This window comes from Chiloscyllium plagiosum, chromosome 11 (assembly GCF_004010195.1).
Source record: "Chiloscyllium plagiosum isolate BGI_BamShark_2017 chromosome 11, ASM401019v2, whole genome shotgun sequence".
NCBI lineage: Eukaryota > Metazoa > Chordata > Chondrichthyes > Orectolobiformes > Hemiscylliidae > Chiloscyllium > Chiloscyllium plagiosum.
The window spans coordinates 81,331,736-81,354,113 of record NC_057720.1 but is presented as its reverse complement, the minus strand read 5'-3'; the positions used below and the strand labels follow the sequence as shown (position 1 = coordinate 81,354,113).

At 46.4% G+C, this 22,378-nt stretch overlaps 1 protein-coding gene across 5 annotated transcripts in view; it reads right to left on the bottom strand.

The window, feature by feature from the left end:
• LOC122554615 (retinoic acid receptor RXR-gamma-A-like) overlaps positions 1-22,378 on the bottom strand; it is a 168,716-nt gene that overhangs the window by 54,485 nt on the left and 91,853 nt on the right. For all 5 annotated transcript variants that reach the window (XM_043699928.1, XM_043699926.1, XM_043699929.1 and 2 more), the window contains exon 2: positions 7,613-7,872. In XM_043699928.1, coding sequence (XP_043555863.1) covers positions 7,613-7,843 — 231 coding nt within the window. In that variant the 5' untranslated portion in view covers positions 7,844-7,872. The remainder of the gene's footprint in view (positions 1-7,612; positions 7,873-22,378) is intronic.

Here is a 22,378-nt window from a genome sequence, read left to right as displayed (position 1 = left end):
CGGTGGAGAGCATCGTCGACCACATCGGAGGGGAAATTGTGGTCTTTGAAGAAGGAGGTCATTTGGGCTGTTCGGTAGTGGAATTGGTCCTCCTGGGACCTCTCAGTCCCAACCCCCGGATTCAGCACCGCCTTCTTGACCCGCAATCTTCTTCCCGACCACTCCGCCCCCACCCCCTCTCCGGCCTATCACCCTCTCCCTCATTCCTTCCACCTATCGTATTCCCAGCACCCCTACCCTTTACCTCAGCACGCTTGGCACACCAGCCTCATTCCTGAAGAAGGGCTTATGTCCGAAATGTTGATTCTCCTGCTCCTTGGATGCTGCCTGGCCTGCTGTGTTTTTCCAGCACCACATTTTTCAACTCTTGTCTTCGACCTGCTCAATTACACACACCAGGACATATGTCTTGGGCCTGGTTCTCTGCAGCTGTGGCTAATCACTCAACTTTGGTGGGTAGCATATCAAGTATTTAAAAGGGCAATTAGTCCCTAACTAAGTGCAACAATACAGAAGGTAAGCACTGCCTACAACACCAACACAGCCTCACGGTCAGGAGCTCAGAAAAGCATAGGTAGTCAGCGTGCTCATATCTACCTCATTCTGCCATATTGATAGGATGATGTCAGTGAACTGATAATTCAATCTGCTTTATTAACTAGTAATATCTATGTGTTAGTACCCATGTCAATCTGTTGTACTGGCAGGCAGTGTCAGAGTGTTTATACCTGTCATGCGCTGCTGTATTAACAGGCAGTGAGAGGTATAAGGTGTGTTTATGATTGTCTCACTCTGCTGTACTGACAGGCGGTGCTCAGTGTGTTTAGACCTGTGTCTCTCTCCTGAACTGACAGGTGACGCTCACGGTGTACATACTGTCTCACTCTGCTGTACTGACAAGTGGCGCTCAGTGTGTACATACCTGTCTCACTCTGCTGTACTGACAGGCAGCGCTCAGCATGTTTAGATCTGTGTCACTCTGCTGTACTGACAGGCAGCGCTCAGTGTGTTTAGACCTGTATCACTGCTGATTTAACAAGTCATACGGTGAGGTGATTTGTGACTGGGGAAAATTGTCAGGCTTGACTGGGCTCCTGTGTTGTTGCTGATATTCTGGGCAGATACCAACAGAGGAGTTGGCTCTGGAGGTTAACAGAGAGTTGTGAGAAGCAACAGAAAGGTGAAGCAATCCTTTGCGCCACTTTCTTTACTTAATGAGCTGAAAATACTGTGCACAACCATATCATCATCACATGAGAGACCAATTTCATAGCGAGAGGGTCTGGGCATCTTTCAATCCCTGCTTATTGAGCATTTTAATTCCCTGCTCCTCCCACTCAGCTGTGAGTAAGGAGCTCATCTGTTTAATGGTCTGTAACCATGCAATCTCTTTAAATCACCACACTAGCTGCTGCAGCTCCCCTCCCCAGCACCCCGCAATATAGGGATAGCCACAAGGTAACAGACAATTAATGGTGCATCGAAATAGCTTCACACAAAGCTCTAGGTATTTTTAATCAGGTAGGACTTGAACCCGAGCTTTCCGTCTCAGAGGTAGGACAGTACCACTGTACAACACGATCCCCTGTAGAACCGGAGATCATAGCCTGCTAAAAGTGTTACACCTCTGAGAGCCGGCGAAAGAATACAGAGGCACTGAATCATTTTATAGACTCGCATGCTCTCCTGCACCAGCTCTCAGCACTAGGAAGAGAACACTTACTAATTACATCCAATGCTCACAGGACAGTAAAGCACAAGGTTAGATACGGAGTAACGCTCCCACTACTTTTTTAAAATTGAAAGTAAATGGAAAATAAAGTTCCCTTGACACCAGCTCCATCAAACTTTCCCAAGACAAGGACAGCATGGTGTTAGACAAAGAGAAAAGCTCTACTCTTTTAAGCTGGAAGTAGATTTATTTCCAATCTTTTAATCAGAAATATCCCTCTGCACTGTCCCCAAACACTCCCAGGACAGGGGCAGTATGGGGTTAGACATAGTGTTGAACTCTCTCTACTCTGTCCCCATCAAACACTGCCAGGACAGGGGCAGTATGGGGTTAGACATAGTGTTGAACTCTCTCTACTCTGTCCCCATCAAACACTCCCAGGACAGGGACAGCATAGAGTTAGGTACAGAGTAAAGCTCCCCCTACACTGTCCCCATCAAACACTCCCAGGACAGGGACAGCATAGGGTTAGGTACAGAGTAAAGCTCCTTCTACACTGTCCCAATTAAACAGCACAGAGTTAAATACAGAGTAAAGCAGCCACTACAGAGCCTGAAACACACAGGATAGACAGGGTCTTGTTTTAACAACTCATCCAAAACACTGCACCTCAGACAGTACAGCACTCCATTGCTATGTCAGTTTATTCTTTCTTCTAAAGACTCAGAGTAAGAGTGCTACATAATGAACCGAGCTCCCAGCCAGCACCCTCACCAGTGACATCACAGGGCAGCCCTGTGAGGCTTCCAAAGAGGAGCAATGTCCCATCAAAGTGTAGTAAATTATTGCTACACACCAGCAACTACAGCATGCATTTATATGGTACCTTTAGAGTAGTAAACCTCAATGTTACATCACAGGAGCATTATTGAAGGAAGGATGACATCAAATCATGGCATACTGGAGCAGGAAAACTTACGTTTAGGCAAAGCTTTTAAGGAATGTCTCAAATGAAGGAAATGGGGCAGGCAGAGGGGCTTTAAGACAGGGAATTCCAAAGTTCAGTGCCAAGGGAGACGAACACACAATTCAAAAAGGAGTAGTGATAAAATCTAGGCTGTGGAAGGGGACAGAATCAGGCGTGTGTCCTTTTCTCAGAGGGTGCAAAGCTGCTGAAGATTCCAGAGATAGGGAGGAGTGTGGACGTGAAAGAATTTGAAAATCCAAAGGAGAATTTTAAACTCGAGGTTTTGGTCGAGTGGATCGGTGGGTGCGAGTGAGTTAGGGGGATGGGACTCTGTGCAGCTCCGTGTTCGCTGGGTTATGCTGCACTCTGTTTGTCAGATGGGGCCATCAGTTGCTGGGACCAGTGCCAAATGGCCTGGAGCTGAGTGACTGTTATATAATGAACCCACGTGGGCTGGAAACCCACATTAAATAAAAGAGACACAGCAGCCAGATGCAAGCAAAAAAGGGGGTGCAGGAAACTTGCCTGAAACGTCTTGAACGATTGCCACAATGATACCCAGACACTATTACTAACACTATCCTCTGACTGTCTTTTTAATAGGGCCACTGGAACTCGTCACTGCTCAGGCTGCTCTGGTTTCAGTGATCCAGGAGAGGGAACTCTGTGTTTGGAAGAGTTCCCATGTTACAAATGATAAAATCTACATATGCACACCAGCATGGGCTGTGCTGTAATGACCACAAACACTCAGAAATCTTGCGGCTAGAATCAAACCATGAATAACACTGAATGATGCAGAAGCTGGACATTCTGCTGAGCTCTTTCGCTCTGGTCTTTGTGTTCCCGCCATTCGACCTCACCTCAACCCATCAGTTCATCCTTCGATTCCTTTCTCCCTCATGTGGTCATCTCACTTGCCCATGATGCGTTGATGTTATTTGCCTCAAGGACTCCATGCTGCAGTTGGTCTCAGTCTCACCATTTTCTCTCTGAGTAATAAATAAATGTTTCCACACCACAACTGCCTGCTGGATCTTTTTCCAATGGTCACTTATCTTTGTTGACTAGCCAATGAACACATCGTCCCAACGAATTGAGAGATCACCAAGTCTACATTTTTGTGTTCTAAAGCACAGTTCTACTGGGTACTGTTACAGTGCCCATCACGCCCAGATGTGGTGGCGTCTTCTGCACTGATGACCAGGTTTTGGTGGTAATCCAGCAAAATCAATGCATGAGTCACCTCTACTGGAAGTGTCCACTACAAATGCATCTGCTTGAACATGTGAAACACATCAGCTATTTCGGAAGTCAGGAAGCAATTCCCTCCTTATTGCAATTCAGTAGCTAAGGATTAAAGCCTTGCACCTGCATCACAGAATCATATATGGTGCAGAAGGGGGCCATTCGGCCTATTATGTCTTCACTAGATCCCTGAGCATTTTAACTGACTGCCAATCTCCTGTCTGTGTCCTGCACATTGTTTCTGTTTCAATAACCATCCAATGCCCTTCATGAATGTCTCAATTAAACCGGTCTTCACCACACCTCCAGACCTGAACCACTCACTGAGCGGGAAGGATTCTGCTTGCTTCACAATTGCGAATGACTTCAAAGCTGTGCTCGCTGCTCCTTGATCCATTTCTGAGTGGGGACAGTTTCTCCCAATCAGCTCTGTCTAGACCACTCATAATTTTGAAACTTGCATCAAATCTCCTCTCAGTCTTTTCCTCTCCAAAGACAGCAGTCCCAACATCTCTTTCATCAGTGGAGTGTCACATCCCTGGAACCATACTAGTAAACTGCTTCTGCACTGTCTTCAACACATTCACATCCTGCCTGAAGTGTTGCACCCAGAACTGTACACAATATTCCAGCTAAGGTCGAACCAAGTGTCCTATATCGTTGCAGCACAACCTCCCTCTATACCCCTACTAATGAAGTGTTGAATAAAGCAAGGTTTATGTTCAGCTTTGTCTTCCCATCTTTAATAACGTATGTATATAAAAACCAAGTTCTCTCTGCTCCTGCACCCCGTCTGTTTTAAACTCTCTGCCCTCGCTTCTCTGTGTTGAACCTCAGCTTCTGCTATCCACTAGACAGAGCAGAAGGGGAGAAACTGTCCCCACTCAGAAATGGACCAAGGACCAGAGTGTGCAGCTTTAAAGAGATTTAAAGAGAACAGTCCTACACTGTTCTCCTCACAGTCAAGAACTCTCCCAAATTTTGTGTCTATAGCAAACTTTAAAATTTTCTTCTGTACGCCTAGGTCTAGATATTTACCATATGTCAGAAAAAGCATGGGCCCCATTTCCAATCACAGGGCAACTCCATTACAAACCTTCCCTCAGCCCAAAAATATGCCCATTAACTATTATTCTCTGACCCCTACCCCTCAGTCAATTTTGTCATTGCTACTACCCCTGTTATTCTACAACTAATGACCCTACTCACATGTCTGTTGCGTGGCAATGTATAAGATGCCTTTTGGAAGTTCATTTACTCCACATCAATAGCGTTAGATTAGATTGGATTCCCTACAGTGTGGAATCAGGCCCATCGGCCCAACAAGTCCACACCGACCCTCCGAAGAGTAACCCACCCAGACCTATTTCCCTCTGACTAATGCGCCTAACCTATGGGCAATTTAGCATGGCCAATTCACCTGACCTGTACGTCTTTGGACTGTGGGAGGAAACCGGAGGACCCAGAGGAAACCCACGCAGACACGGGGAGAATGTGCAAACGCCACACAGATGGGCTGCTCGAGGCTGGAATCAAACCTGGGACCCTGGTGCTGTGAGGCAGCAGTGCTAACCACTGAGCCACCCTCTTACCCTCAATAATCGTCTTAGTCACCTCCTCAAAAACCCCTGGCAAATTTAGTTAGATATGATTCTGTCTGCAGCGACTAATCCAGCGCTTTGGGAAATGCAGTCGCAGAGACATATGAACGGTTACTCACCCCCCCCCCCCCGCCCCACGTCCTAGGTGCGGGGACGGACGGGGACACACACACACACGCACGCACGCGCACACACACCCTCCCATACAGCCGATCTCACAGTGGTTAGACCGGAGACAGAAATTCAACTTGTACCTTGGCACATTTGCCAATCAGACCTCCGATGTGAGTGTTTAGTGGCCTTTTTACAGATAAGTGACACAATATCCATTTATACTTGGACTGCTGAACCCTGCATTGTGCACCCAGGCTGCCAGAGATGAACCTGTTACTGAGCCTCCAGTGCAACTTTGAAAAGGCAACAGTGTGCAACGTGTCCTCAAGCTCAAATGGTCAGGATGTGCTGCAGCAGTGTGACATGGCCACATAGGTAGTACTGGGCACTGTACCTCAAGGAGGGTATACTGAAGGGGTCTCAGCACAGATTCATCACAATGATAAAAACCAAAATAACTGCTCATACTGTAGCTTCTCCCCACAGATGCTGCCAGACCTGTTGAGCTTTTCCAGCAATTTCTGTTTCATCAGAATGATACTGGAGTAAAGGGCTTAAAGAATTTTGAAGATTAAAGGCTAATCTAACTGAGGTGTTTAAGGTAACTGAAGGATTTAATAGTTTCTCCTCAGGTGCCCCATTTCCTTCATAGGATCGTAGAATTCCTAGTGTGGAAACAGGCCATTCGGCCCATTAAGTTCCCTACTCACCCCCAACCCCCACACCCTATCCTTGTAACCCTTCATTTCCCATGGCTAATCCACGTGGCCTGCACATCTTTAGACTATGGGAGGAAACCGGAGCACCCGGAGGAAACCCACGCAGACACGGGGAGAATGTGTGGAGTTTGCAGTCGTCCAAGGCTGTAATCGAATCCGCTGAGCCACTATGCCACCCTCTTGGTTTGGGGAAAGTGGCCGTGTCCTTCAGGGCCCAGGGTGGGCAATTCTGAGATGAAGAAATGGTTCTTGACATGGCAGTGAAACGTCTGGAACACCCTGTCCCAAAAACAGGGCTGAAGGTTTCAGAATCCAAACCAATCTACTTTTACAATGAAAATGCTAATGCCTATAAATGGCATTAAAATACAGATAATTTGCACGCATGGTACAAGAGGTTTGATGGGCTGAATGGTCTCCTCCTGATCCTGAGACAGCATTTCCAATTTTTAGAAAATTATTTGTTCTTGGTAACGCTAGGCTAGCATTTACTGCCCATCCCGAATTGCTGTTGAAGCCATTGCTGTCAATGATACTGCTGTGGGTGTGGAGTCACATACAGGTCAGACCAGGTAAGGATGGCAGATTTTCCTTCCCTAATGACCTAATGGTATTGTTGCTGGTTGGTTAATACAAGGTAATGTTCTGGGGAGTGGGGTTCAAATCCCGCCATGGCAGGTAATGGAATTTGAATTCAATTTATGTGTGCTGCATGGTGGCACAGTGGTTAGCACTGCTGCCTCACAGCACCAGAGAACCGGGTTCAATTCCCGCCTCAGGCAATTGTCTGTGTGGAGTTTGCACATTCTCCCCGTGTCTGCATGGGTTTCTTCCGGGTGCACCGGGTTTCCTCCCACAGTCCAAAAATGTGCAGGTCAGGTGAATTGGCCGTGCTAAATTGCCTGTAGTGTTAGGTGAAGGGGTAAATGTAGGGGAATGGGTCTGGGTGCGTTGCTCTTCAGAGGGTCGGTGTGGACTTGTTGGGCCAAAGGGCCTGTTCCCACACTGTAAGTAATCTAAACAAAAAGGACATTGGTGAACTGGGTGAGCTTTTCCCATCAATTATTGAGAATTGCATGGTCACCATTACCGGGAATATCATTCAATTCCAGATTTGTTAATTGCGTTGAAGTTACCAGATGCCATGGTGCGTTTTGAACCTGTACCCTCAGAGTGTTAACCCAGCAGCATCACATGTTCACTTTACATTCTACAGATCAAACTAACAGCTTGTTTCAATTTGATCCATTTATTTATTTGACTTGGCGCTTGAACTGGCTCAAGGTTTTACCTGGGGGTTGCTGAGTGCTCCGTAGCTGATGCCTGGAGTTGATGGCAGGGTCACCGAGGGGGAGCCTATTGACGAGGTGATGACTGGATACGGAGACCCTAATCCATTCACTGGGGAAGCCAAGCTCCCCATGGAGGAGGTGAGAGAGCGTGAAGCATTCGCTGAGGAACCGATCATCGAATGATGGCCAACCATCGAGTTCACTGTAGAGTGCGGGGAAGGGGAATTCATCGATGTGGAGTTCACTTGGATCGCAGAGTCTGCAGGGGGAAAAGAATTCAGGGTTAGCAGTGTACGGGAATGGCAAAGACTCCAGGGGACAACAGACCAGAGAATGGTTCTCTGCATTTCCACACTCAGAAGAGTCCCTCTTTGGGATGTGGTCCCTTGTGTGAACATTCACCATGTGGTCACTTTACACACCTGCCCTTTCAGAGGCTGTCCGATGGTACAGGGCACAGCTCAGTCCCATCCTCAACTAAACCCACCCTGTCACAGCTATTCCAATCCCATCCTCCCATAACCCTACCCTACCCTCTGTCTTCCAACCCTATTCTCACCTAATCCCACCTTGTGCTGTCCCATCATTACTCGTTCCTATCCAGTGAAGGTGACCAGCCTATCCTTGGCAGGCAGCTGGCGGACAGCTCTTCACTGTCGAGGGACACGTGTAAAGCTTTTGCTCCAGTTCCTCTGACACTAGAGGTGCGCGATCTGAACACCCAACCCCGAAATTGTGGTCACGCATCTCACAGGCTCTCCTCCCTCTCGCAGGAAAAGCGTCAGGTTTCCCAACCATGTAAAATACAAGCAGCTGTACTAAAATCAACAGACGTAAACCCTGGAGAACGTAGCAGGCACCCAAGTGTGGGATCGCCCATTCTGCATCTCAACCCACGGTCCACAGTTAGCTCAGCTGTCCGGTGGGCTAGAACGTGGCTCATATTAATGGCAACAGCACAGGTTCAATTCCTGTAATCAATAATGTTCCTAATAGAGAGAGATGCTTATGGCCCTTTGGGCACCATGTTTAATTATCCACTCAGCCATCTCCAATTTCACTCTGATATTGCCAGCTCCTCTACTTTGGGGGTAGACTGAGCATGGCATCTGAGTGTTCCTTCTGCTGTAAACACCAGTGCTCTGTCTGTTACTAGGTGCTTGTCACCCCTGGCCATATATTTAACTTTTTTTGGAAAGGCCATTTTACAAGGGGGATGGTTGGGTCCCTCTGAGCGGTTTTTTTCACTGAGCAGACAGGACATTGATGCAATGTCCACTAGCCTCAGAACCTCTTGACAATGGGAAGGTGGGGGTGAAGTTTGATTAAAAAAAACACAAAGTTCCCATTCCACTGCAATCCTGTGGTACCTCACCTCACCCCAACCCACCCCTAACTGAGAAACATGGATGCACATGCCCCACTAGGTCAATATCGGCTTGACCAAGTAGCCAAACAGAGCTGCCATTAGGCAGAGTGGCCATCTACATCTTGTGTATCTGAGCCAGAAGTCTCTGGGGTTGCAACAGTGTGTACGTGGAGATGCAGGAAAACATAAACTTGAAAAGAGTTCACAAAAGATTTACAAAGATGTGGCCAGGTTTGGAGGGTTTGAACTATAGGGAGAGGTTGCTGCTTTCTGGGGCTGCTTTCCCTCTAGTATCGGAAGTTGGGGCGGGGGGTGACCTTATAGAGGTTTATAAAACCATGAGGGACATGGATAAGGTAAATAGACAAGGTATTGGGGTTGGGGGGAGTCCAGTACTAGAGGGCAGAGGTTTAGGGCGAGGGGGGAAAGATTTAAAAGGGACCTAAGGGGCAACCTTTTCATACAGAGGGTGATGCGTGGTGGAGGCTGGTACAGTTACAATATTTAAAAGGCATTTGGATGGGTATGTGAAGGGTTTCGAGGGATACGGGCCAAATGCTGGCAAATGCGACTGGATGAATTTAGGATACCTGGTCGGCATGGACGAGTTGAACCGAAGGGTCTGTTTCCGTGCTGTACCTCTCTATGACTCTATGAGGGGAACAATTAGTCAGGGCACAGGCTTGGCCACACACAGCAAAGCTCCCTGTTCCCCACAGGAACACCAACCTCACTAAGTGAGAATAACAACCCTGTCACCTTCAATGAAGACAAGAGCCTGCGAGTTTTGCTCTTCCGCTATTTGGCATGTCAGCTTCGTTTAACCTTTTCTCACAGCCCGATGACCTCTAATTGTTCCCCTTGCTCAGCGTCAAGGCAGACACTGGGTGAAGCGAAGTGTGTGAATGGAGGAGCTGCTTTGTAGCAGCTTCCCCAGCTCACACTGAGCACAGCACCTTTCAAACAGGCAGTGTCCATGAGCACCAAGATAGGCAACAGGAGGCGATGGACAGGGAAGGGCTGAAGACAGAATGCTGGGCTTCGAGACTTGGGGGAGGGGCAGACCATGGTGGGGATATCGAGGACACAGTCTCCAAGTCAACTCCAGGCCCTGCCACCTCTGGTAGAACAGTAAGGCAGCCACATACCAGATCATGAGGGAACCCATGACAAGGAGGGGAGTGGGTAAAAACAATGACTGCAGATGCTGGAAACCAGATTCTGGATCAGTGGTGCTGGAAGACAGCCACATACCAGATCATGAGGGAACCCATGACAAGGAGGGGAGTGGGCACAGGCTTAAATAATTGGCAGGAGAAGCAATGAGTGGTTCAAATCCGCTCTGAGCCAGTGTGGCAGAACCAGGTTCGAACGGAGGCATTCAAAAGGGAATTAGACTATTAGCTGAAAAGGAAGAATTTGTAGGGCTATGGGGAGAAGCCAGGGGAACGGCACTAAGTGAACTGCTCATTTGGTGAGCTGGTATAGGCACGGTGGGACCAAATGGCCTCCTTCTGTGCTCTTAATAAGGCTGTGATCCTGAGAGTGTTGTCGGAAAACCGAAGGGTGGAGCCACAATGAGGTAAAGCAGCTGTTGGGAGGGGAAGAGTGGAGGGGACTGGAAGTGAGTATCGAGTGGTACGACAGTGTGGACAGATCTGAAAAACAGTCCGATGAAGGATCCTGCCCGAAATGCTGACTCTCCTGCTATGCCTTCTCCAACCCCATATTTTGTCGACTTTGACTCTCTAGCATCTGCGGTCCTCACCATCACCCGAGCTTTAGGAGGATGGGGGGACTTGGGAGGGGCGTTGCAACTGACAGAGGAGCAGGACATGGGCAGAGTTTGTTTGAAGATATGTCTACTTGAGGGATGCTTGAAACCAGGCGCAATCAATACAAGAGAGTCATTTGTAAATCTAGCAGGAAGTTCAGGAGATGTGCCTTCAGCAAGCGAATGGAAGTCTACCACCAGAAGGATTCAACGCAAACAGCATGGATGTATTTTCGGAGAAGCTCCGAGGGTTATGGTGACAGAATGTGATGAAGTGGGTAGAGAGTTAACATGGCCACAGGATAGTTTGGCCTATTCTGATGCTGAAGATAGGCAGCCCCACACCTTACCAGGAAGGTCCTTCTCCCCTCGTTACCCCCTTCCCTACAACACTGTCTCAGGTCTTTGCTCATGACAAGCCTGTAAGCCCAAACCTCCTCTCAAAATCACTCAAGAGTAACAAGGGAGCAAACCATGCCAAGTCAGCCATATTGTGTTCTTTCAAAGAATTAACTCCCCCCCCGGTGTCCTTTTCTTTCAGCAAGGTGCAGCTAGCTGGGGGTTTGATGGGTCTTTGGCTGACACGATCGCAGTAGTGTTTGCCTTAACCAGGGACCTGGATTTCCCCTCCTGAAAGCAAACATTTCCTTGATGGGATCAGTCAGTGTTCTGACGCAGTGTATAATACTCTACACTGAATCTGAACGGATTGAAGTCCCAGTCTTGATTTGAGTCTACTTGAACCAGGCTCTAGTGCGGTATGTTGGCACACTGCACCCTCAGAGGTGCCACCTTTCAGATGAAACTTCAAACTGCACGCCTATCTGCTCTTTCGAGTGACAATCTCATGATTGTGTTCAAAGAAGATTGGGTCATTCTCATGTTGCCCTGTCCAATTAGCACAGATTACTCTGCTTCCAATTGCATTGTGGGTTGTGGGATCTTGCTGTTCTGAAAGTCTCAGCCTACATTCCCAACAATGGCCACAATTCCGTATGTATCTCACTGACTGAGAAGAGCTTTGAGAGGGGGCAAGATGCCAATGTCCTTCCTTTCCTTGAACTCAAGGATGGTAGGTAATAGCAGCTGATACGGCATTGTCGGGCTGTTTACAAACTGAAGTTTCTTTTCGGGTTTCTGTCGGGCAATGGGAGCGATGGGCCATTTGAGTACAGCTGTGACAGTGCTACAGTTTCTAAAGATGACCTGTCCACTGTCTTGATGAAAAATGACACAAAATCTCCAGAGTTTCACAGAAATACACTGACAAGTAATTCTATTATTACAGCTGCAAGTATCCTCCAGAGATCCAGGCACCACTAGCCAACTCATCAATCTCACACTGCCCTCAGCTCCCAATGTCATTTCCCCAGGTTTGCACTGATAGTTTAAGGGCACTGGGGGCAGCCCATTCCAGCTTTTTCTCTCCCAAGTGCTGTCAGGGTAAGCACAAAATCCGACTGATCACACTTGCCTTGGTCGGTTTGACAATTTAAAATCTAATTCAGGCTTCGCTTGGTATTTATCACAGCAAATAGTTGTTTAAACCCCGCCTTACCTCCCCGTTCCTTTCCTGAAGGTGCTGACTCTCATATAGAGACACCCTCCTCTCATTCACTCAGTGTTCAACAAAGGCTAGCATTAGTGAATGGTGGTGGGGGTCAGATATCCAGAGGGATATGAATCTATCTTCCAATGCCAAACTGTTAAAATGCAGCATTGTTTACTGACTCAGGAAGTGAGCAGGGCTATCTGGCTTACTGCATTAGGTGCAGCTCTCAATTTCTGTGCCAATATTCCATCAAACACTTCCAGGACAGGGACAGCATTAGGTTAGATACAGAACGAAGCTCTCTCTACACTGTCCCCATCAAACACTCCCACGACAGGGTTAGATACAGAGTGAACCTTTCTCTACAATGATCACATCAAAAGCTCCCTGGACAGGGACAGCACATGGTGAAATATAGAGTAGAGCTCCTAGGTAGCTTGTCAATTTTTTTTCTGACTGCACAGTCGACTTGCAATGGGACCTGTTACTGCATTAACAATGCTCCTTGAAAACTCAAACTGCTGAACACAATCATTTAGCTTCTAATGTAGCCCAGTGACTTCTCAATAGTGCTGTCGAGTCTTGGCAGTTGATATAGTTTCATGAATGAGACGGTTTCAAGAACAAGATCATGCCATTCCTCAATTAGCAACATGAAATTATAACTGGTATGAAAACATTACTATGCAATTAGATCATAACTCAAAGAAAACCCAACCCCTTACACTTCAGCGCTGTTGTGCCTAGTGGATAAAGCCTGAAGTGATTGTTTAGTTCAGTAATTTTTTGTCTTCATCAGCTCTATATTGCATCGCGGCAATGCCAGCCTCTCCAGTACCAGCAGGCACTGTCCTTCAGGGTAGCATTAACCTATACTGAGTCTGCCATCTGCTTGTTCTCTGACACTGATATGTTGTGACAGTGGACCTTCACTGGGTGCATGCGACGAGCTAGTGAGAAGCAGCAGTCTTCAGCCAATGTCTTACCTGTGCCTGCCTTGGGAGGGCTTTCAACTCGGCTTGCTGAGGAGCAGTTGATTCACCTATTCCTTGCAAAGCTGCTTGTTTTTCCCACTTACCCCAACACGTTAAAGTGGCTTTAGTCAGTGAGGCTGTTCATGTTTCTGCTGAATTTGCAACCTCTCTCAGTCGTAGTCTCTCATGCACTGTTTCAATCCCACTTCCATCCTGGCATTCACCATCTCCTGCCAATTGCCAGCATCCCTTTTTCATTAAGCCAGCTCCTGCCAATGTCTATCAACTGCCCCACCTTGTGCAACATACTCTTAACGCCTCCCCACACCCACCTCTCCAGCGGTCTAAGCCCCAATTTCCTTCCTGCCCATTGCCCCCTTCCTCAGCCTGTTCCCTCCTCTCCTGCTCCATGTCCAGCAATCTATTTCCAACCCAGCCCACAATCTGCCCCTTTCCGTAAGCTGACTCACCACCTACCTTGGTAATAAAATGTAAACTGACCATGGGGAGATTTTGAGATTTCAAGATTTCAAGCAAACCAATGTGGTTCACTGAATATTCATTCTACACCACATTTTGCGTCTCTACACATCTCGTGCGGATCCACACCTCTCACCTCAGGGCTTACTAATACCCGTTAATGTTTTCCTGTTTCTGAAAGAGTCACCATGGGTTCCAGATGGGGTCAGATGGAAATTAAGATGGAGTTACAGTCCAATTGAGATCAGCTGGAGGTTTGACATGGGGTAGTAGTGATACACTGGGATAAGCTGGAGGGTCGAATTGGAGATATAGTGACATTAGAGTCAGCTGGAGGGTTGTAGTGGAGTTATAGTGACACTGGGGTAAGCTGGAGGGTCTTGGTGGAGTTACAGTGACATTCTGCATTGTAAGTTACTTCAAGCAATGAGATCCAACGTAGTTCTTCCTCAAATATTTCCTTGTAAAAGCCGGACACAATATTCTGGAGGTTAAAGCTAGCTACACGCTCCTTAGTAACACATGCCCATCGGCCAATGGAAATGCCTGCTTGCACAGCTCAACCACCAGTCTTTTTCACCCATAAAACATGTCCAAGGAAACCATCCATAAAAGATACCCATCTTACACTTTACATTAAACCTACTCTCGCCTCACCACGGGCTTCTGAGAACACAGAGAAAATGGTTTCCTTGACAAACTCATTCTTTAAAAACTCTCACATCCTTGGAAGTGTAGATTATTATTTGCACCCAGCAGGTTGGCAGCTTGCCAGTCTCTTCAGTCCGTGTGGGGATCACGCCTGGCAGTGTGATACGGCCAGCTACCTTGGAAGACAACCTTACAGGGCAGTTAAGAGTCAACTGTCTTGGCACAGGTCTGGAGTTAGAGAGACCAGATTGGACGAAGACAGCTCACTCCCTTCCCCAGAGGACGTCAGTTGAGTTTTTATGGTCCAAAAAATTAATTGGTGATTAACAGATTTATCGTAAAACAGAATTCCAACTCTCAACCTGCCATAGAGTGATTTGAACCTACACTTCTGCTACTGAATCCATGTTTCAAGATTACTCAGAGAAAGTGAGGACTGATGCTGGAGATCAAAGTCGAAAAGTGTGGTGCTGGAAAAGCACAGCAGGTCAGGCAGCATCTGAGGAGCAGGAGAATCGACGTTTCGGGCATAAGCCCTTCTCCTATTCCTCGGATGCTGCCTGACTTGCTGTGCTTTTCCAGCACCACACTTAGATACAAGATTACTCAGTCAGTCATGTAAGCCACTTCACTAATATATATTGAGGATAATATATCACATGTTTACAAAGTATTTGCTGCTACAGAGTCAGATTGGATTTAATTCATTGATCACAGAAGAAAACCAACAATGAACCTTATAGTATTGGAATATCTACCATGTTAAATCTCTTTGTCCCATTATGGCACATGTGCTGATTGTATAATTCGCAGGGCGATAGGGGCAGTGCGGTGAGAAGTAGGACAAATTGGACAGCTCTAATTCAGCAGGAGGTTGGAAACCAAAACTGTAGTTTGAGTATACGGGAAGTTGAGAGTAGGGAAGTCAGAACTAAGATTTCGAGAAAGTATCAGCAAGCAAGAAGTTGGTTTGAAATGTGTCTACTTCAACGCCAGGAGCATCCGAACTTGCAGCATGGTTGGTACCTGGGATTTCGATGTTGTGGCCATTTCAGAGACATGGGTAGAGCAGCGACAGGAACGATTATTGCAGGTTCCGGGATTTAGATGTTTTGGTAGGAACAGGAAAAATGGTAAAAGAGGGGGTGGTGTGTCACTGTTAGTCAAGGACAGTATTATGGTGGCAGAAAGGATGTTTGGGGACTCATCTACTGAGGTAGTATGGGCTGAGGTTAGAAACAGGAAAGGAGAGGTTACCCTGTTGGGAGTTTTCTATAGGCCTCCAAATAGCTTCAGAGATGTAGAGGATAGGATAGCAAAGATGATCAGGAGTTACAGGGTAGTTGTTATGGGGGATTTTAACTTTCCAAATATTGACTGGGAATACTATAGCTCAAGTGCTTTAGACGGGTTAGTTTTTGTCCAATGTGTGCAGGAGGGTTTCCTGACACAGTATGTAGACAGGCCAACAAGGGTCAAGGCTACATTGGACTTGATACTGGGTAATGAGCCTGGCCAGGTGTTAGATTTGGAGGTAGGTGAGCTCTTTGGTGATAGCGATCACAATTTGGTTTTGTTTACTTTAGTGAAGGAAAGGGATAGGTAGACAGTGCAGGGCAAGAGTTATAGCTGGGGAAAGGCAATTACTATGAGATTAGGCTAGATTCAGGATGCAGAGGGTGAGGAATGAAACAGCAGGGAATGGGTACAATTGAAATGTGGAGCCTATTCAAGGAACAGCTACTGCTGGTCCTTGGTAACTGTGTACCGGTCAGGCAGGGAGGAGGCTGTTGAGTGCGGGAGCCGTGGTTTACTAAGGAAGTTGAATCGTTTGTCAAGAAGAAGAAGATGGTTTATATTCGGATGAGATGTGATGGCTCAGTTAGGGCGTTAGCCAGGAAGGACCTAAAAAGAGAGCTAAGAAGAGCCAGGAGGGGACATGAGAGATCATTGGCAGATAGGATCAAGGAAAACCCTAAGGCTTTCTCTAGATACATCAGAAATAAAAGAATGACTAGTGTAAGATTAGGGCCCATCAAGCATAATAGTGGGAGTTTGTACGTGGAGTCAGAGGAGATAGGGGAAGTGCTAAATGAATACTTTTTGTAGTATTCACCCTGGAAAAAGACAATGTGGTTGAGGAGAGTACTGAGATACAGGTTACTAGACTAGATGGGATTGAGGTTCGCAAGGAGGAGGTGTTATCTATTTTTACATTTGCTAGAATTGCTAAGTCCCCTGTGCCGGATGGGATTTATCCTAGGATTCTCTGGGAAGCCAGGGAGGAGATTGCCAAGCCTTTGGCTTTGATTTTTACGTCATCATTGTCTACAGGAATATGCCAGAAAACTGGAGGACAGTAAATGTTGCTCCCATGGGGAATCTCTACTCCAAGATGGGGAGTAGAGACAACCTTGGAAATTATAGACCTGTGAGCCTTACCCTGGTTGTGGGTAAAGTGTTGGAAAGGATTATAAGAGGTAGGATTTATAATCAGCTAGAGAGAATAAGTTGGTTAGGGATAGTCAACACGGTTTTGTGAAGGGTGGGTCATGCTTCACAAACCTTATTAGTTCTTGAGAAGGTGACCAAACAGGCGGATGAGGGTAAAGCAGTTGATGTGGTGTACATGGATTTCAGTCAGGCATTTGGTAAGGTACCTGCAGTATGCTGTTGCACAAAATACAGAGGCATGGAATTGAGGGTGATTTAGCAATTTGGATCAGAAATTGGCTAGCTGAAAGATGACAGATGGTGACGGGTGATGGGAAATGTTCATCCTGGAGTTCAGTTACTAATGGGATGCTGCAAAGATCTGTTTTGGGTCCACTGTTATTTGTCATTTTTATAAATGACCTGGATGTGGGCATAGAAGGATGGGTTAGTAAATTTGCGGATGGCACGAAGGTTAGTAGAGTTGTGGATAGTGATGAAGGATGTTGTAGGTTACAGAGGGATATAGATAAGCTGCAGAGCTTGGCTGAGAGGTGGCAAATAGAGTTTAATGTGGAAAAGTGAGAGGTGATTCATTTTGGAAAGAGTAACAGGAATAAAGAGTACTGGGGTAATGTTAAGATTCTTGGTACTGTAGATGAGCAGAGGGATCTCTGTGTCCAGGTACATAGAACCTTGAAAGTTGCCACCCAGGTTGATAGGGTTGTTAAGAAGGCATGTGGTGTGTTAGCTTTTATTGGTACAGGGATTGAGTTTCTGAACCATGAGACAATGTTGCAGCTGTACAAAATTCTGCTGCGGCCACATTTGGAGTATCGTGTACAGTTCTGGTTACCGCATTATGAGAAGGATGTGGAAGCTTTGGAAAGGATTCAGAGGAAAGTTACTAAGATGTTGCCTGGTATGGAGAGAAGCTTTCACAAGGAAAGGCTGAGGGACTTGAGGCTGTTTTCGTTAGAGAGAAGAAGGTTGAGAGGGACTTAATTGAGACATAAAGATAATCAGAGGGTTAGATAGGGTGGACAGTGAGAGCCTTTTTCCTCAGATGGTGATGGCTAGCACGAGGGGACATAGCTTTAAATTGAGGGTGATAGCTATAGGACAGATGTCAGAGGTAGTTTCTTTATTCAGAGAGTAGTCAGGATGTGGAACATATTGCCTGCAACAGTAGTAGTCTCGCCAACTTTAAGGGTATTTAAATGGAGATTGGATAGGCATATGGACGAGAATGAAATAGTTTGGGATAGATGGGTTTCAGATTGGTTCCACAGGTTGGCACAACATCGAAGGCCGAAGGGCCTATACTGCGTTGCAAAGTTCTGTGTTCTCCTAAAAACACTGACATAGCCACAAAAGGCCAAATGACCTTCTACCCACGATGAACTACATAATCCTAGAACAGTGAGAGAGTATTTACAGGGGGTGTTAGTATTTACAGGTGACTCCCCCGGGAGTGTGTCAGTATTTACAGGGGGACTGGGGACTCCAGGGGGTGGGGTGTCAGTATTTATAGGGGGACTCCCCGGGAGGGGGAGCATCTCAGTATTTATTGGGGTCTCCCGAGTAAGTATGTCAGCATTTACAGGGGAACTCCCCGGGGAGTGTGTTGGTATTTACAGGAACCTACTGGGAATGTGTCAGTATTTTAGTGTTGGCAGGCATGCATCAATATTTGTACAGTTCTCCGAGCAATGTACGGATGTGCAAATTGTGCATGTATGGATGGATTAGCTGCACAGATTTGAAAAGCCTCGAGGGTATCAACTAAAAATCTTTAAGCTGTGTTCTTGTGAGATAGTTATCTTGAGGTGAATCTCAAGAGGAAATGGTGACAGGTTTTCTGCATTTAACATATGCTAATCGGTTGGACTCAAAAAAAATCTTCTCTCTAGTTTCTAATCAAATAAATCACCAATGATGTATGGCAAAGAGTATGGACATTACTGCAAATGTGTTTAATATCGTGAGGAGAGGTAAGATAAATTATTCACGTTGTGATTAGATTGTAGAGGGAGAAAATGAGATATTCTATCCCTGCCCTTCCAGACAGCCATTTATCAAAAGCCATTTGGAACTGGAGCTGAGGAGAAACACTCACCAAACACTTCATCAATGTCGAGAGCAAGGGAACCACAGACACAACGCTTATAACAAGGGGCTGTTAATGTAACCATGTTCTCAGGGCGATCTGCTGCTTACCGCTTGGAAAGGGAGGTGGAAACAGCTGGTGCCCACTATTCCTCAACAATCACCTCCCGTTCAATATTGGTCAGGTCTGATATAGATTGAGGTAGTCTTTTGCCCATCCCACTTGCTGCTTTAAATTGCTACCTTGTGTCACGTTTGGATGGTTTCTTTCCACTCACTCGGTCTGGCTTTCTCAAATCTCTTTTTAATCTTCTCTTCTTCAAGGAGAAACGGTCTCACCTTTTCCGATCCATCCAGTGAAGCTCCCTCTCCCTTCAAACATTCTCGTGAATGTATTTATCGCATGTTTTCACATCCTTCCTAAAATGTGGCACCCAGAACTGGACACAATAACCCAGTGGAGGCTGGAACTGTAGTTTACACAAGTTGAACATAATTTCTGTGCTTTTATGTACAATGCCCCATTGTTAAAATGCAGGATTGTGCATCCATTATTAATATGTTTCTCAACCTGTCCCATCATCCTTCATCATAAATAATGACTTTTGCACAGATCAACCCAGGGCTGCAGCAGGTTTTATAGATAGGGGAGCAATCAGGCCATTTAATTTTCCGTGCTACACCATGTGGCTGGTCCTGTCTCTATTCCGTCCTCGATAATTTTCTCCAGCCCCACAAAAGCGCCACAGTGGCTCAGTGGTTAGCAGTGCTACCTCACAGCACCAGGGTCCCAGGTTCGGTTCCAGCCTCCGGTGACTGTCTGTGTGAGGTTTGCACATTCTCCCTGTGTCTGCGTGAGTTTCCTCCCACAGTCCAAAGATGTGCAGATTAGGTGAATTGGCCTTGCTAAATTGCCCACAGTGTTAGGTGCATTAGTCAGAGGGAAGTGGGTCTGGGTGGGTTACTCTTCGGAGGATTGGTGTGGACTGGTTGTGTCGAAGGGCCTGTTTTCACACCGTAGGGGAATTGAATCTAAACTCTCCGAGCTGTCAACACTCCTCGAATTCGGGCTTCTTCAGCCTCTTTGATTTTGCGCACTTCAGGAAGCAAGATGGATGGTTTCCCCCCATCTACATCAATGGTGCTGAGCTGGAGGTGGTCGACAGCATCTCATTCCTGGGTGTGATGATCACCAACAGTCTGTCCTGGTCCACTCAGATTGATGCAACGGTCAAGAAAACACAACAGCACCTGTACTTTCTCAGGAGGCTAAGGAAATTTAGCATGTCCGCAAAGACTCTTACCAATTTTTATAGATATTATTCCATCCAGGTGCATCGTGGCTTGGTATGACAACTGCTCTGTCCAGGATTGCAAGAAACTAGAGACAGATGTGAACACAGCCCAGTCCATTACACAAGCCAACCTTCCATCCAAAGACTCCATCTACACTTCTCGGAAAGGCAGCCAACATCATCAAAGACCCATCCCACCACGGTTATAATCTCTTCCAACCTCTTCAGTCAGGCTGAAGATACAAAAGCGGCACGGTGGCTCAGTAGTTAGCGCTGCAGTCTCACAGCACCTGAGTCCCGGGTTCAATTCCAATCTCCGGTGACTGTCTATGTGAAGTTTGCACATTCTCCCCGTGTCTGCGTGGGTTGAACATTTCAGCAGTAAAATAGCATTCTCCCTTCACACACAGCTACGTGGAGCCATGGGCCTGTGACATTTCATTCAGATTTTACAGTCCAGGTACTAACTGCAAACACTGGCAGGATCCAGTGAATCACAGCACACCATCAGTAAATCCCAGTCCTGGAAATGCAAAGGGATTGATCCTCCCACAATCCATCGATGTGCAGATTAGGGTTACTTGGCCATGCTAAATTGCCCAGAGTGTTCAGGGATGTGTAGGCTAGGTGCATTAGTCAGGGGTAAAAATAGGGTAGGGGAATTGGGTCTGGGTGGGTTACTCTTCGGAGGGTTGGTGTGGACTTGTTGGGCCGAAGGGCCTGTATCCACGCTGTAGGGAATTCTAGTTCTTAAGAAAAAAGCTTAAACACCTGGAACCACAGATTGGAGAACAGCTTCTTCCCCACTGTGATTAGGTTCCTGAATGGGCCTCAAATTTCAAATTTAATGTTGACCTCACTTTTTATGCATATTCTCTGCAGCTGTAACGTTGTATTCCTCACTCTACTCTACTACCTTAATGGACTTTGTATAGTATATGATCTGCCTGCAGTGTACACTAAACTTTTTACTGTACCTAGGTACATGCGACAATAATAAATCAAATCAAAATTAATATTGACTATGCCTTCAGCTGTCTGCTTCTGAAGAAAATTCACTCCGACAATCATTGTGAAAGGCAAGTCATAGAGTGGGAGTGGTTGACGGGGGCAGGGTAGAGGGAGTTTTAATCTGAATCGAACCCCATGCTGCCCATGTCCTGGAAGTATTTGATGGGGACAGTGTGGAGGCAGTGTTACCCTGAACCTAACCCCGTGCTGTATCTGCCCTGGGAGTGTATGATACTGGTACTAGGACTTCAGGAACGTTAGGTATTCTCAGAACCACCCCTAAAAGTTCTGAAGAAAGGTTACTTATTTAATATTAAAAAACAAAAAAGTACTCCGGTGTACAAGATAATTAATGATGCAGATGACTTAATGGAACTTAAGTTCTTGATGTTTCATTCCTTTTTTATTAAGATTCTCACTGGGTCAGAACATGAAGGAATTCCACTCATTTGTACAGCACAACAGACAGGGGAAGTAGCTCAGCCTCGAGTACAATCTAACCACGTTCTTCAGCCCCGAGCTAATGGGAGAGAGCCAGTGTCCAACTGCAGTTTGCTTTTTGATACCAAAGTTCAGCAATTAGCTGCCTGTATTTCTGAGAACAGGGACTGTAATTCATAAAATTAGAAAATGAAGCCATTTGCTATGTCGTGCATGGAAGAATAAATGTAACATTTTAATAGGGCTTCTGTTGTTCAGTACTGACGAATGTCAAAGCTGCAGGAGCTCGATACAAGCACAGTTAATTAATCACCCAATCAATCCCTCTGCAGTTGCAGGACTGGGATTTACTGATGGTGTGCTGTGATTCACTGGATCCTGCCTGTGTGCGCAGATAGTACCTGGACTGTAAAATCTGAATGAAATGTCACAGGTCCGTGGCTCCATGTAGCTATGGGTGAAGGGAGACTGCTAGCTTCGTGCTGGAATGTTCAACTGGACAGCACTCTCACCTCTCATTCTGGATTAGTGGCAGCATCTGAGGAGCAGTAAAATCGACGTTTCGGGCAAAAGCCCTTCATCAGGAATACAGGCAGAGAGCCTGAAGCGTGGAGAGATAAGCTAGAGGAGGATGGGGATGGGGAGAAAGTAGCATAGAGTACAATAGGTGAGTGGG